General features: G+C 46.0%; 1 protein-coding gene across 3 annotated transcripts in view; it reads right to left on the bottom strand.

Annotated features, from left to right (window-relative positions):
• The window catches only part of fnbp1l (formin binding protein 1-like), a 43,086-nt gene that overhangs the window by 5,529 nt on the left and 22,219 nt on the right, over positions 1 to 15,338 (bottom strand). For 2 of the 3 annotated variants that reach the window (XM_048977204.1, XM_048977205.1), the window contains exons 2-11: positions 9,964 to 10,079; positions 7,901 to 7,951; positions 5,209 to 5,356; positions 4,967 to 5,029; positions 4,435 to 4,539; positions 4,022 to 4,150; positions 3,736 to 3,882; positions 3,171 to 3,374; positions 764 to 873; positions 433 to 565 (exon numbers count right to left, since the gene is read on the bottom strand). In XM_048977204.1, the coding sequence (XP_048833161.1) occupies positions 433 to 565; positions 764 to 873; positions 3,171 to 3,374; positions 3,736 to 3,882; positions 4,022 to 4,150; positions 4,435 to 4,539; positions 4,967 to 5,029; positions 5,209 to 5,356; positions 7,901 to 7,951; positions 9,964 to 10,079 (1,206 nt within the window). Of the gene's footprint in view, positions 1 to 432; positions 566 to 763; positions 874 to 1,315; positions 1,331 to 2,669; positions 2,823 to 3,170; positions 3,375 to 3,735; positions 3,883 to 4,021; positions 4,151 to 4,434; positions 4,540 to 4,966; positions 5,030 to 5,208; positions 5,357 to 7,900; positions 7,952 to 9,963; positions 10,080 to 15,338 lie in introns of all 3 variants that reach the window. The other variant, XM_048977206.1, reaches the window with a different exon arrangement.

Below are 15,338 nucleotides of genomic sequence, written 5' to 3'. Positions count from 1 at the left end.
ATAATTGCTTTTAAAAATATTCTACCTACTTATTTTGGTTATAGTCATGAGAGGCCTGGAGTCTGTCCCAGCAAACATAGGGCACACGACAGGAGTTTGCTCCGTATGGGATGGCAGCTGTACCCCATAGTGAATACACTAAGTCACTAATGAAAAACATAATCACCATCCAATGCAATATGTGCAAATTTTCACAACGGAAAACACCCACCCCAATCTGAACACGGGTGCATGATTCCCAATCACTTAAACATCGGATATTTACTTAAAGTAAACCGAATCTGTTTCCAACATCTGGACACCATTTGGGCTGGTGTGTTGACAGACGGATCTGTGACACTAACTCCAGCATCAGTCATCTCGAGTTCCATGCCATCCTGACTTAAAGAGAAAGCTTAGGCCGTTTAGGGGGATTCGGGTGGGGGTCACTACCTCATTCTTATGGATCTCCGAGCGCAGCCGTTCCATGTTACAAATGGTCTCTGAAATCTTGGGCTGTAGGCTGCTCGGGTCGCCCATCTGAGGGTTCTTCTCGTACACGTCTTTCATTTTGTTCAACGCATCTCTGAAGGGGAGACAACAATGAGGATGCGAGCCTCTTCCAGTCACAAATGAGTATCTCATTGGGAAAAGATACCCAAACATTATGAAAGGCATGCATAGGGATACCAATATTAGGAGACCTAATCTTCACAGCCTCAAAAGCCGTGTCTCCAGTTGACTGTACATGCAACCACCACTTCCTCAGACTCCACACTAGTACCTTTGGTCCATTTCCTTCTGCAGCTCCTTGCCAAGCTCGTCAATCCTCTGCTGTAGCCTTTTGCGTCTTTGTTCAGGCGGAAGATGGCTGAAATCTTCCAGCGTCAGTGCCTGCAGAGGCCAAAGAAATGCCACATGCATCAAGGGCTCTCTGATAAAGACGAAGTCCACCTCCCAACTGGCACTTCAAATAGATAGAAAGGTGAGATGCGAGGGGCGAGACGCACGGCATTTCACACGTGAGAGAGAGTCTTGGAAGCCGGCAGCTCTGACGCAGCTTCAGAAAAAAGGTCTGAAACTCCAAAATAGGTAAGGATGGAAAACAAGCTCTTAGAACCTTATCATCAAGGTCTCAGTTAGGCTTTTAACTTCAAAAAAATGAAGTAAATGTGAAAGTCACTGAGATGTGGACAGTGGAAATGACAAGGGATTTGAAAGTCGAGCTGAACAGCCACTACATTCGCAGGAAAACACCTGAATTCTGCTCATGGACTAGCTAGACAGAGGAAAGGAAAACAACTCAATATGCCACCACTCCAGAAAGACATCTTACCAGCTTCACTGATGACTGGAAAGTTAAGAAGAAAGTTTTCAGGCTCTTAGGAACTTTAGCAATTTCTAAATGTACTTTAAACTAACTGTGATGAGTAAAATGTGCATGCATGTTTACTTCTACGAGATCAACGTAAAACAGGATGTAAGAGCTTTACTACACGACTCGGGTAATGTAGACGAAGTTCAACCTTTACAAAAAATTTTCTGCTTCTTGTCGCTAAGCAATAAAACATCGCAGCCTCGGTGTGTCCGTCTGTCAGGCTGACTACCATTCCCACTCTGCAGTGATTTACCTCTGCCACCCATTAGGAAAATTAAAGCAGGTTATGGAGACATTCCCAGATGACAGGCCGCCTGGAATTCCAACTACCCGGCGCATTCACATATGAACGGAGGGACAAGACAACTTTGCCATAAATTTGATCCGTATGATTACAGCCCCCTACCCCAAAAAACCGTAGCACTTCTGGAAATGCCAAAACAACATACCGGTCGGCGGAAAGTTATAAAATGTACTATTAAGGGCTAGTGCTCTGTTATCGGAAAGGATTAGTTGAGACCTCTGACTTACGCATGTACAACGTGTACAAGACCACTCACACAATAGTTCAATTCTTACAGTAACATGTTTAATGTAACAACTTAATGTGTCGATTAATGTTATGTTAAGAATGAGTACAGGATATTTAAAGAAAGTGTGGGACAAAGGGAGTAATTTTTCCAGTAAATAAAACTCACGCTGGCATCTTCCAAACATTGTGGTGAGACATCCCTGTTCTTCTCAGTAAGCTTCTATCATATGGGGGCAGTATTGTCAGAAATTTAGAGAGGTAGAGCAATGCTGCTTTATGTGTTCCGTGTGTATTGTCTAAACCATAATATATTGTGCATTGTCTGTGGTTGCTTTTTTTTATTTACGCAAATTGAATTTAAGGATGGGAATGGTAGCGCAGAAGCAGAGCCACAGCCTATATAAGGGATCTGTGTAGAATTCCAGGGGGGGGGGGTAACAGTGAGGTCTGTGGGGAAAGAACTCCTCCCATTAGGGACTGGGCCCATTTTCGTTTCACTTATTGATGGAGTTTTTGGTTTGCCTATACAGTGTGTATTGTGCTTTGGCCCACTGCAGAGGTTTCACACTAGTAGGGAAATATCACTTGTAAATACCATTAAACAAGTAAAATGAAAGAGTCTTGCTCATACTTCCCCGCCTCTCCTCTTTGCTTTTCAGCAGCTGATGGCTATCTAACATGTACTACTGTAGTATGAAACATCAAGCAAAAGACATGAGAGGAAAAAAAAATAAAAAATCACTGCAAATACTGCAAGCTCACACATGGATAACCTCTTACCACTCGCTTCAGACCCCGGAACGATGGAATCCTGGGTTTGACCGTTTTCATTTCAGACAGACAGTAAGCTAATGGATCACTGGTAAATTTAAGAGATGGGGTGTAGCTGGAAGTGAAAGTGGGACGAGTGGGGGGAGGGGAGGACGGGGGAGACTGGGGGAGCAAATACGGACGATCAGCTGTGGCCCAAAGCTAGCCCTGGAGGAACACTAATGTCACAGCTACGAGCTACGAGCTAATTCTGCAGCGAAAGCCAGACACTGAACAATCATAAACACATTGTAGTAATATAAAATGAGTCTCGAAAAAAAAAAAAAACTTAGACAAACAATGCATGCGCAACCACATATCAATGTTGATGGACACTGGGCGTCGTCTGTGCTAGAAATTATCGTTGATTTAGTACTGAGGATCAAGAAAACATCTCAGAACATGAGTTATGACGAGCAGTGCCCGATATTATGTAACACATGCATGGCTTACAGCAAACCCCTCCCATACCTTGGGCTTCTTCCCAAAGAGCCAGAGTTTGTTCTTGGACTTTCCCATTGAATGCTTCGGGTCCGGCTTAACCCCTTCGTTCTTGGGCGTGCTGATGGTGCCGTCGGAACCAGTTCGATAGATGTTCTGACTGAAATCCTCAAAGGGGAAGTCGCCAGGGGGCTCGAAACCGGACTTGAAGGACTCCACAACAATAAACGAATCCTGCAGGGTGTCCGACAGAAAAGCGGGATAAGATGTAAGCTTTCAACATCATAGTGGGGAGACGTTTTATCGAGATGTGCCGGATTCCCACAGAACTCACACAACAGGACAATAATAAAGAACAACATGTCACGTACGACTTAAGGAAAGTAAATAAATATCTGCTGGGCGGTAAGGAGCGGCATTTATCAGAAACTATCCTACGCAAAGTTGCACAATATCGGTAACATCCTGCAGCCAGCCTAATGCAAGTGACGGAGATACTCTTTCCATGATTTCATTTAAGAGGAGCTGGGGAACAGTTGCTTCAGTGCTGGCATGGATCGTAGGGGATGACGTCCAGCACTGGGCCCAGACTCACCCGCTTCTCATCCACGGCCTTTGCGGCCGACACCATTCCTTCCAGGCATTTGGAAATGATGGGAATCACTCGCCGTTCCACCTCGGCAAAGCCTCTGTAGGTCTCGCCCAGCTTCACGGTTCGCCTCTCGTCCATGTCCTGCAGATTCTGTGGGAGGGCAGGGGGGGGAGGAGATAATGAGTCTGGGCAAAGTCATCTGGCAAAGGGGGCGGCATGAAATCTCAAGCTTAAAAGTGGAACTTGACACCCAAAACAGGGAAGCTATCGCTTCTGAAGTGAAGGTCACCTTGAATATCTGTGGGATGGTGACGGTGAAATGCTTCCACTGTTCAGCGTTGAAGTTCTGCAGCTGGGCCGCGTACTCGTTCTTGCTCTCGTCGGCCATGTGCGTCCGAGCATAGAGCTGCGTCTTCGCCTGAGACGTAAACGGGGTGAGCATTAACCTCCAGCAGACTGTTGAAGGATTCTCTCACCATCCAATTGACATACGACTTCAAAATAAATGTCTAAACAAAGACCACATGCGTGTTTCACAGATATCTTAGTTATCTGGTGAATATGGCCAGATTCCATCAGCACAAAGACAGAACAATGCAGATGTGTAACAACAAGATAGAGAGAGAGATAAAGAACATCAAAAGGCAGAATCGGTGCTTCAACTGAGCGAAATGAAAGTGAGAAACCTGAATGAGGCGGTACCTTTTCTACTTCTGACTTTGTGGCATTGATGTCACTATCTAATCTCTCGTAGAGGAGCTGGGTTTTTTCTGCTTCCCTGCACTCCCGTTCAAACTTCCTCTTGCTCTGTGAACATATGACCAGTGACAATAAGTCTTCAGTGACACAGTTTTTAGTTACAGACTTCTGCTGCACTTACAGCCCTGTGCAAACGGTCTGTGACAATCAAGACAGGACCCACAACAGACAAGTGCACGGGTGCTCAAAGGAAGGTAGCCAGCAAGTAGCCAGGAGATTACGGACCACACTGGCATCGACAGATGTTTAAATTCTTCTGGAATGTTTCAAGAACATGCAACTGGAAGATTTCATGTTATGTATTGAGAAAGGTATACAGTCTGGCAAATTTCCCAGCAGTGTCTGGAAAACAGCCCAGCTGGACCAGTACAAAAGACGCTGTGAGCATCGCTGGGCGGAGTAATGAGCAGCAGGTCATCCGTGTGCCTGCGGATCTCCCTCCATGCAGTCTGCGTGAAACGCCGCCTCTACTCACGTTGTCCATCTGCTTCCAGCAGTGGTCCAAGAACTGCTGTGCTTTCCGGCCCTCCTGGAGGTGCTGTGAAGTAAGAGCGCAGTGTGGTCAGGGAGCAGACATGCTCCTTTTCATCACTCCACCAGAATGCCTCCTGACATGCCACTCATCACTGATTTTGGTGGTACTGGCATTTACACTTCAATTCACTTCCAACCCAGAACCCATCTCGGCCTGGCTGTGCATAGATGAGCTGGTCTTACATGTTTCCTCTCAGCCTTGAGGTCCTGCGAGTATCTCATGAGTTCCCCATACACCTTGTGGCCCATCTCCTCAGCCACGACCTCCCTCTGGCCCGCGTAGTCATTCAGCTCATTGAGGACAGTGTAGAAGGACAGGCATGACGTGAACCTGAGGGTGGAGAAGAGGAGAACTCATCAACCAAGGCTGGGAAGGATGGCAGACATTTACATTGAAGGCTGAGGGTGCATCATTTGAAATATTTGTTTTATGTAATATTTACTCTGTTTGTGTTACACACTGCATGATAGACGCCTACATCTGGACCAGATTATTTGTCTAAATCCCATGACATGCTTATTTCAGAGGCAGAGAATTAATGTCGTACCATCTGCACTCATAAGTTAAATTCCATTTACATCTACTTATTTTGAAATACATCAGACCAAAACTCTCACAGCTGAGGTAGTATGTGCATGCATATTACATATTATTAAATGTTTGTTCCATCCAGGCGTATAACTTTAATTAAATTAGATGGGGTTCTTTTTCCCTTCCGATCTACTTTGAATTGCAAATTTTTTACCATTCTGTTTAGAATTGCTAATTTGTTTTGGAATTTTTGTCAGAGTCAGGATGTCAGAGCTAATGTAAAATTTTTCCTGAATGTTTGCACAGGTAACACTGAGGTAGCTGCAGTCAAATGCACATCTGATTTAATTTTTGCTAGCTAGCTAAGTAGCCAAAGGAGAGGACCAATGAAGTTAACTTATGTGGCCCTTATCCAAACCCCTTTCAGCTACGCAACACAAGCAGCACTGCAGGGACATGACTTGTATGTTTTAAGGCTTTTACATGTAATTTTCCCCAAAGGTTGGTATGTTAACATAAATGACGGTATGTACTGATTTGCTAACATGATCTTTCTTGATCTATCAACATGACTTCCTTCAAGTTCCCATAATCAGGCAAATAATTTTGGACACATCAGAAGAATTTAGAAAATCGGATACGACATTACCATCTGTGTCTGAAACACCCCCCCAACCCCCCGATTTCCTCCTAATCCGGCATGGCTAATCAGTCCCATAGATGTTCACCCCCCTTAGTGAATGACACCCAAATTGATGTAGGAGGGGTCAAACCTAGCACACTGCCCACACACCAGCACTCCGAGTCACCCGCTTCTATTAAATCAGCAGGTTCTAAGGGGTAACATAGCACACCATCATGTACCTGTAGGAGAGCTTCAGTCCCTAGCCCATAGCCCTGAGGCCCCCTGCAGACAGTAGGTGTCACCATAGAGCGATCAGTGGATGAGGAAAGCAGTCTAAACGCCAGATGAAATGCAAACCAACTGATTTCCCTGGACGTCTTCACCACCCACTGCCAACCCCAGCCCCAGATGTAGGATGTACCTTATTAGGGTGTCTTACGTACATGTATGATAACTGGCAAACGGATATCTCTTGCTTTCAAGATATGCATTTATGCGTGTTTATTTTTTGATGTATTCTATACAAATTTACTTTTACATTTAGCTAAAAATAGATTTGGTTGGCAGTGTGGCTCAGCGGCTCGGCCAATGGCCTTGGGGACTGCGTGTGGAGTTCGCATGCTCCCCAGTGTTTACACAGCATTCTTCCTGGAGTCCAAAAACATGCTGTGCCTGTATCACCTTTCTGTGCCCATTACTGCATTATCCCTTGGAGACACAAAAAAAGTGAGATCTCACCACAAAGTGAGAGCTATATCAATTGGATTTCTAATAAAGTCCCTTTTTCAGTGTTTACTCAAGTTACTCATTGCAGGGCACACAACAGCTGCTGATCTTTACTTACTTATGTTTACTAATTGTAAATGTTAAACATCAATCTGGAAAATACATATTTTTGTAATTCTGCGTTACAACTTCCTTTATGCCTGCCTTGTGTGGGTGTCTTGTATGTGAACTGCTACTCCAACACAAAATAATCCCCTTGGGGATAATTAAAGTATTCTGAATGTCTCTGTCTCACACACACACACACACACACACACACACACACTCCATATCTTTGGGGGAAATTTCAATTCATTTTTATGGGTAAAACTCTAATCCCAACTTGACGACCTTAACCCCTACCCAGCCCTAACCTTAACCACCATAAGTAACCAAACTAAATATGAGAGTTTTGGCGTTTTTAGTTTTTTGATTGCAGTCACAGATATTTATTAAACAGAGTTCTCCCCTTGTGGAGACCAGAAAAATGTGACAAGGTCAAAAGGAGGTTTTTATTTATATTGTGGGGACATCTGGTGGTAAATACTAACACTGCCGTGCAGATTTGTTTACAGGGGGCAGTGCCAGCTGTAAGTGCAGGTAGAGTTGAAACCTTAGACAAGCCCACAAATGCAAATGCAAAGGGACTCGGGTGGGACCCAAATAATGACTTGCATATCTTCAGTTTTACAAAAAAGGCCAACCGCCACCCCCCAGGGCCTGGAGGCACAGCAATGTGTGTACTAATGTAATGCATAGGTAACACAGATAATCCATGGGCAGGCTCTTCATGCTGCCACTTTTCGTTTTAGTTGTTCATCAGAAGAGATGCAGTATTACTGGTCTCATGATTTCACTGTATCTTGTCACAATGGGGCTCGACAGCACTAATACACATTATTAAGCCACAGCCGTTTGCTGTATTCAGATCGAAACGGACGTCAGTGCCTAACCTCGGTTCTTCATCTTTGGACCGTTTGGGACAGTATTTCTTCACTAGATTCCTGTAAGAAGAGCAGAGGGACAGATTCAGCATTATGAACATGCCGTCTTACACGTGTACATGTCACATCGCGTGAGGCTTTTACAATAGACAGGAGTCGGCTAAAAATATGCTTTATTCAAAGCCAATTCATTGTTTTGCAACAAAAGGCTTTTTAGATCAATAAGAAGGGAAACTGGATTTGCGTTTGCACAGGGAAGCTACGTCCATGCAAGGACTGTGAACCAAAGTAGGTCAAGCGCTCTGCGCTGGAACTGGAAGCATGATATTTTAGTTTATTTTCCCCCCGTCGTTCCCAAAACATCCAGAAGACAGTAAATGCAGAAAAAAAAAAAAAATCTCTGATGTGCGTCAGCTTCCCTCCTGAGAAGAATCTTTAACAGCAAAGAACACACTTCCCGCAACCATTCTAAAACTCTCAGGGCCTGAGAGTCTAAATTTTTACTTTAACAAAGCAGTCACCCCCCCCTGAGCTGTATCTAATTATCTGTAGCTTCCCTCTCCTTTACGCCTCACCAAACCAAAACAAGGTTGGGGAAATGCTTCTTAAAAATATGCCAAAGGGGTACAATTTGAAATCCCTTTATAATAAAATAAGGTTCTGAAAAAGTTAAACCAGAAAAGAGCAACACAGAACACTCCCCACGTGTGAGATACTCCCCACCAACTCGCCTAGCCAGGTTTGGACACTCCTACTCTTTTGAATGACCAGTTTAAGTTAGCCTAACCATTGTTCTATTGTTCTTTGGTTTTAATCTTTAGCAATAAGAAATTCCACACAGAAAGCTATACCTCAGACACGGAACAGGAAATGCATCATACACCAAACAGATGATTTCCTCTTTCAGCAGTTAAGTCTATTTCACGTTCCTAGCCACTCCCTGCTCTAAGGGTGCAAAGATACAGCGGGAAGCTTTATAGGGATGGGGGGGGGGGGGGGGGACTCATGCTCTGCTCAGTCCTGTATCCAAGCAACACCACAAGGCCCACGGGGCCGCTGCCTGGGAGGCTGGAGAGCGCTGTATTGGAGACGGCCATTCGCCCCGCGGTGGGAAGCGCGACACTTAAGGGGGTGTCGACACAACGATATCACATGCATAAAAAATTAACCCTTGAACCCTCAAGCAATTTATCTTTATAGAGAGACCCAACAGGGATTACTCGTGTTTTTCAGATTGCAGTGGTGATTGTTTAAAAGTTAAAAATAGGAAGCCCGGAATATTATACAAAGGAATATGACCTCAGCAGAACAGCACAAAGGCCGTGTCTTTTTTACCAGTTAATGGGTGGGGGTTCATATGCTATGTGGCCAGGCTGGTGAAGCTCACCGGTATACTGTCAAACTGAAAGAATGGCCCACACCACAAAAACCGCTATGAAACAATAAAACTAAATTCCTTCAAGGGGCTATAAAACACATTATCTGATATCAGATGCTCATGGAAAAACTAATAATCTGGATTAATAAACAGCTCTGGAGGAACTCAACAAGTATAAACTCTACTAGCTCAGTGGTCTGGCCAGATAAAAGGGCCAAAACGTTCGCCAGACTATGCAGAATCTTTCAATTGCCCCCCCCCTCATCCCCCCTCAAGCAGGCCTATGTTTTTCATTACCCCAGCAAGGCAAATTAAGTGTTTTTTATTATTATTCTAGTCGAGAGGTCTTTCGGAATATGTATTTGGCATTAGATTGTCCATGAATACAAAACAAAAATTCTCCCAGGACAAAGATGGAGGAAAAATAAGTTGGAGAGATTCTTTTACATGAATTTGCTAACAAGAAATACTTTTAATGTTACGTCTAAGACGACGTTTCCTCAGAGGACACTGGTGACTGACTCACTCAGGATAGAGATGAGTTTACTGCGCAATTTATTGCCCTCACTGAGACAATCAATGCAGAGCAGAATAATAAGTTAAAGGCAATGAAAAAACCGACAATTATATTTAAAAATTTGGAGACGCTGGAAATGTAGCAGCCTGACAAAGGCCGAGAGCCATGGGACCTTACCTCAGCTGCTTTGCATAAGCCTGCTCGATCTCCAACCTCTCCCTGACGAACTTCGCATACCTCTCCAGGAAGTCGATGCCCCATTGCGTATGCTTGTCAAGGTTCTCAAACTGGTCCTGAAAAACAAACAAAAAAAAGTTAATTAGCTAGGTTTGCCAGACCAATCATCTCAATTTGAAACAGTTGCACACTAGTCATACGTTCTGTGGTACTGAATATCGCGCAAAAAGCACAGTAATATGCCAGTGGCAAGACGTTTGCTTTACTTCAAACTGCACAACATTACAAAAAATTACACCTTGAAAACCCTGGAAATAACGTTTAGCATCATGTTCCTGAATATTTACTCCACTGTTTTACAGGACTGCCAACGCAGAAAAAAAATTGGTGTTCAGTAAACAAAAACATGCTGAGCTCTGTATGTACATTAATGCTAGAGAAAGCAAAGATGTGCTGTTACCCTTACAGACAGCAGTGAGCGCTGAATACTTTCAAAGAACAAGGAGGTAAGCACCACGCCAGTTCGCACATTGTGTCACTGGTGTTCACAAGTCTAATCTCTGATACAACCATTTATCTTAAGGTTTCCTTGAAGATGGACCAAAAAACATGTAGTGTCATACATTTGAAATCCTGATATTTCAATACTGTTAACTTGCATACACCAACATATTCTACAAATGGAATGCACAGCAAAGATGACTCTCCAGGACTTGTTTGCTATCAGTATGAAAGGATTTCTGTTCTGTTGCAGGCAGAGAGAAAATGAGATTCACAGGTAGCATTTCCTGCTGCAGAAGCAGACGCTTTGGGGGCCGCATCCTAAGAACTGTGATGATTCTAACAGCCACAAGGCTGCACTTTACAAGGCTGATGCTGTGCTACAGGAAGCGGGGGAGCGGCAGGACAGACACAGACTCCCAGCATAACTCCCAGGACTCAACTCTACATCTAGAGCCCCTCGATGCTGACTGGACAAACTATGGAACAGGGCGCTCTCACCCAGGGACATCTTAAATGTATTAAGCAAGCCGTCAACGTCCCACATCACCAAGTAGACTGGCCGGGGGTCCTGAGGGGGCAGGCAGGGAAACGATGGGTGGCTGATCGAAGGAAAAAGCCCAGGCCCCATGGGTAAGAGCTCTGCAGGAGCACCCAGCCGCTTCCCACACGCGTTGGGGCGGGCGGGGGCGTTAGCTGGACATCCGCCGCGGTGGCTGGATCTCGTGGATCTACAGGGGCCTCGGCGAGAACAGCTTGGCCCAGCAGCCAGGCAGATGGAGACGCCAGCACGGGGAACACGCAATTAACGCCGCGGGATTCCCGCCGCTAGCCAACTAAAGGCACGTGGTGCAACAGAACCAGGCAGACAGCAGCATTTCAGAAAAGAAGACCTGCTATCCTCAGGAAGAGGAGTGCCCGAATCAGGCAATGCAGCCAGTCCCAGGCCTAAACACGCAGGACTCCATGCGAGAAAAGAACTTAGTCACTCAAAGGAATCCTTGGCATCACACCAGACTGACCGGGTCTTCCTCCACCCTCAAGTCAAATCAATGCGAAGCATACCTTTGACCTCACCCACCCCCACATCTGGCGTGGAAAACTCTCCTGGGCCTGGCGGTGTGCAACGCACTCAGGGACGGGCCTCTGGACAAAACGCTGCACTTCCGTAAGAGGACACCAGCCATGCGAGAAATTCTCGTTCTTACAAGAATTGTTCGCACACAGGAGGAGAAAAGGCCAGTCATGAGTACGTTACTCATCATATCTACACCTCTCAGTGTTAAAGAGTCACTCTGACCAGAATGCTGTAGCTGTGAGCACTGAAACCATATGGTTTTCCTTCCTGAATCACTGCAGTTTCTGACAGTCATGAAGATGTACCGTTGCACTCACTCAGAGTAAGACCGGACGTCTGCCATGAACCATAATTAGCAGGATGGTTATATGGTTCTCGACGTCATTTACTGTAGCCAGTGGCAGGTCTGATTTGATGAGTACTGAAGATCACACCGATTCTGTACGGCAGTAAATGTATAAAATATATGTATAAGATATTTTGACTGCCAACAAAAAACTAAAAATGCCTAAAGTCTTGTATTTTGTTTGGTCACTTATGGTGAAGGTTACGGTTGGGTAGGGGTTAAGGTTGTCAGTAAAGTAAGGTTCAAGTAAAGTGAAAATCTGATTATCCTTTTTTGGAAAGGAGATATTGTGCGTCTTGGTGCTTCCAGGCAGCCGACAGGCTCACTCAGCTATAAGCTGCTGTATCGCCCTTCATGGCCGGGGCAGGATTCCTTAATCGGCAGCGTTAAACATTGATGACACGCAAGCACGCGTGACGGCAAATCAATATGTACAGAGTTACTCATTACAGGTGACGGAGGGGCCAGTCTCTGGGAAGGGCTCCTTTCAGGGAGAGGAGGAGGAGAAACTATGATAAATAAATGAGCCAATCCTGTGCATGATGACGCCAGCACCGGGGGGGGGGGGGGGGGGGGGGGGGGCTGGGGTAGGCGGGGCCTCAGAGAGCAGGAGCACATTACTCACAGGGCGGCGAGCAGCAGGCCCCGGGGCCATGCCACACCGCCCTCCCTCAAGGAAATCAGTTTAGCGGCAGACTGTGGCTCCGCTCGAGTGGAAAAACAGAACCGGCACGTCTGCCCACGAGCCGCTATCTCCCCCCCCCCCCCCCCCCCCCCCACTGGCCCGACCAGCCCCACAGCCCCGCTGAGCTTAAAGGCTGAGCCGAAACAAAAAAAAAAAAAAAACAAACAAACGAGCATAAAAGGTACCGTGGACGCCCTGAGCGGATTTCATGTTCGGCCTCTCGGCTCAGTACCTCGACGGGGGCTGCTCAGGCCATTCAGTGCTTCCTGCTTCTACTGCTGAAGACGGACCATAAAATCCAAAGTATACAACCGTGTCATATACAGTTAACAGGATGCCACCTGCGAGGAACTCGTGACACGCCGATGCTAGAAAGCGGAAGTGTGGCGGTTCTGGCCGAGGAGGACGCCAACAGGCTCCGGGCTTGTTAACCCCTGTGTGTCAGAGCTCAGGTGCGGGGGTGGGGTGCCATGGAAGGAGGGAGTCGCCCGGTATTTAGAGAGACAGGGGACCAAAACCAGCAAGGAGTTCCAGTCAGGACTGCAAAGGATCAGCACTGATAAATCAGATAATTACTCTGCCTACAAGGATGGACTTGTTTCTGCCATGTAAATATGCCTCACAGACACTAATTACAATTGGGGTATGAAAAAGGCTCTTAATAGACACATTTGGTTAAATGCCAGTCGTTTGCCTGGCATCCCAATAAAGCCTGATATGTCTGACGCACTCAGAAAGGCCTCATGCGGCTGTCTGGGGGTTCCTGATTGGGGAAGCCGCATTGATTAATGGACATTTTCAATTAGAAGCTCCAGTGTGAGATCATAGCAGCCCAGAACCCACCAGCTGCTCTCCACTGACACACCATGTCACATATGTGCCTGTAATTTAATTTGAACATGTTATTTAATTTCCCAAGTGACATTACCCGTCATGGTGGAAACATCATACCAAACCGGCTGGGGGGGGATGACCAAAGGGTCGAGAAACCGCTTGTTGTAAACAGAGCTGGTGATACAGCTGCCCTCAGTGCCACAGGGACCGTGAGCTACTGACTGACGCTGCTCTGAGCAAATTACTCACCTTAAGAATTCAGAGAAAAATCAAGAGGCAAATTTCATGTTCCTGAAACAGAGCTAATCTCGAGACCCAAAGCCCATACAGAAAGACCTGAGGAGCACGAGCTCACAGGAACCTTCCTTCCTCACGTCCTCCTCTGGAGGTCACGGCCGGGAACAGACTCTCCTCCGAGGCCTGCCTGTCACCCCTGCTCCCGACACACCGACAGCTCTGCTGCTCATGAATAATTGACATCGTGAGCTCATGTCCTGGACCCCCCACTCTCTCTGCTGTAGATCCAGCTACCAAAGATCACCTTACACACCTCGCGGCCCCATCTGCGGCCCGCCTGGCCCTCTGACAGCGAGGCGAGTGGTGCCTGTAGGGCCCCTCCGCCCTGGCTAATCCGTGCCACGCTGAGTTTACAGCTCACGCTTTGAAGGGTTTATGTGCTCCTTTTAAAGGCGCTAGTCGAGGAAAAACAGATTTAAAAACAGAAGCGGCACCCTCCTCACTGCTTTCTGTGGAATTCCCACAGTGGCAGCACACCAGATCTGTCCGAGAGGTTCCCCGGGCTGCTTCCATAACCTTCTCCCCCTCTCCGACATGTCTGAGGCTTGCGATATTCCCCATCTGAATCTCCATGCTTCGACCCAAGATGTTTGCTGTCCTTGAGCTTCAGTGTTCAGATTTCGATGTCTGTGGCTTTTAAACAAGTTCTCCGGTTTCATATCCAAAGCTAGTTTTTCCAGGCCACACTCTGCCACATCCACCCCCCCCCCCCTTCCAACTACGGAAAGAAAAAAAGTCACAGAAATGATGAGCAGCCAGACAATAAAAGACTGACATAATGACCAAAGTCCTCCACACATATATAAACCGCATATAGCATTCACAATGGCTACGGTGGATTTCACACAGATCTGCATTTACAGAAACACGTTACTGGAAAAGGAACCTTGTGATGGAAGCTCAGGACTTCATAACTGGTTACTTCCTGGCATGACCTCTGAACCATCACAGAAAGCATGGCTGATCGCAAGACAACTTAAAATACAATAGGAGCTTCACATAAAGCCCACATTTGCCATATCAGGACCTGAAGCCTTTAGCTTCAGTGAAGCGTGTGTATTACATAGTGTGTTACTGACACAATGTTTGTTATGTATAAAGAAATAGTTCAACTCAGTATCCCATTTGCAATAAGGGTAGTGTACAGATTAAAAACATTCCAATGGGCGTAGAGAAGCCCAATACAGCACCTCGAAAGGCTGCCAAGGTCAAGCATCTTCGAGACAAGGCTGAAAATGTCAACCTGTCCAAAAGGCTCACATCAGCTTGGAGACGCCCCGGGTTATGCACTGGGTAATGCTCAATTGTGAAACAATGAGGACAAGGGCAAACACCTAAAGTTCCAAAGAAGAACTGTTTGGTTACCATTGGACCAAATTATAAGTGAAAAAGACTTAACGAAACCTCAAGAAACATACAATGTATGGCTCTGAAAAGCAACAACGACCAAAAGCAGGCAAATACCACCAATTAATCTTTTTGACTCAAGTTCCACAAGTCATACCCTCATTTTAGTCTCTTAACAATCGTTCCATAAATGTTGCTTGGGAGAAATATGTGGAGAGGGGCCTGGGGGGTGGGGGGGCTGGTGGCTGCTAGTTAAAAGGCCTCAGCGGGCAGGATCCCGCAGCTCT

Source organism: Brienomyrus brachyistius, chromosome 15 (genome assembly GCF_023856365.1).
Source record: "Brienomyrus brachyistius isolate T26 chromosome 15, BBRACH_0.4, whole genome shotgun sequence".
Lineage (NCBI taxonomy): Eukaryota > Metazoa > Chordata > Actinopteri > Osteoglossiformes > Mormyridae > Brienomyrus > Brienomyrus brachyistius.
Note: the sequence above shows the minus strand (reverse complement) of the source record. Positions and strands in the feature narration are given on the sequence as shown.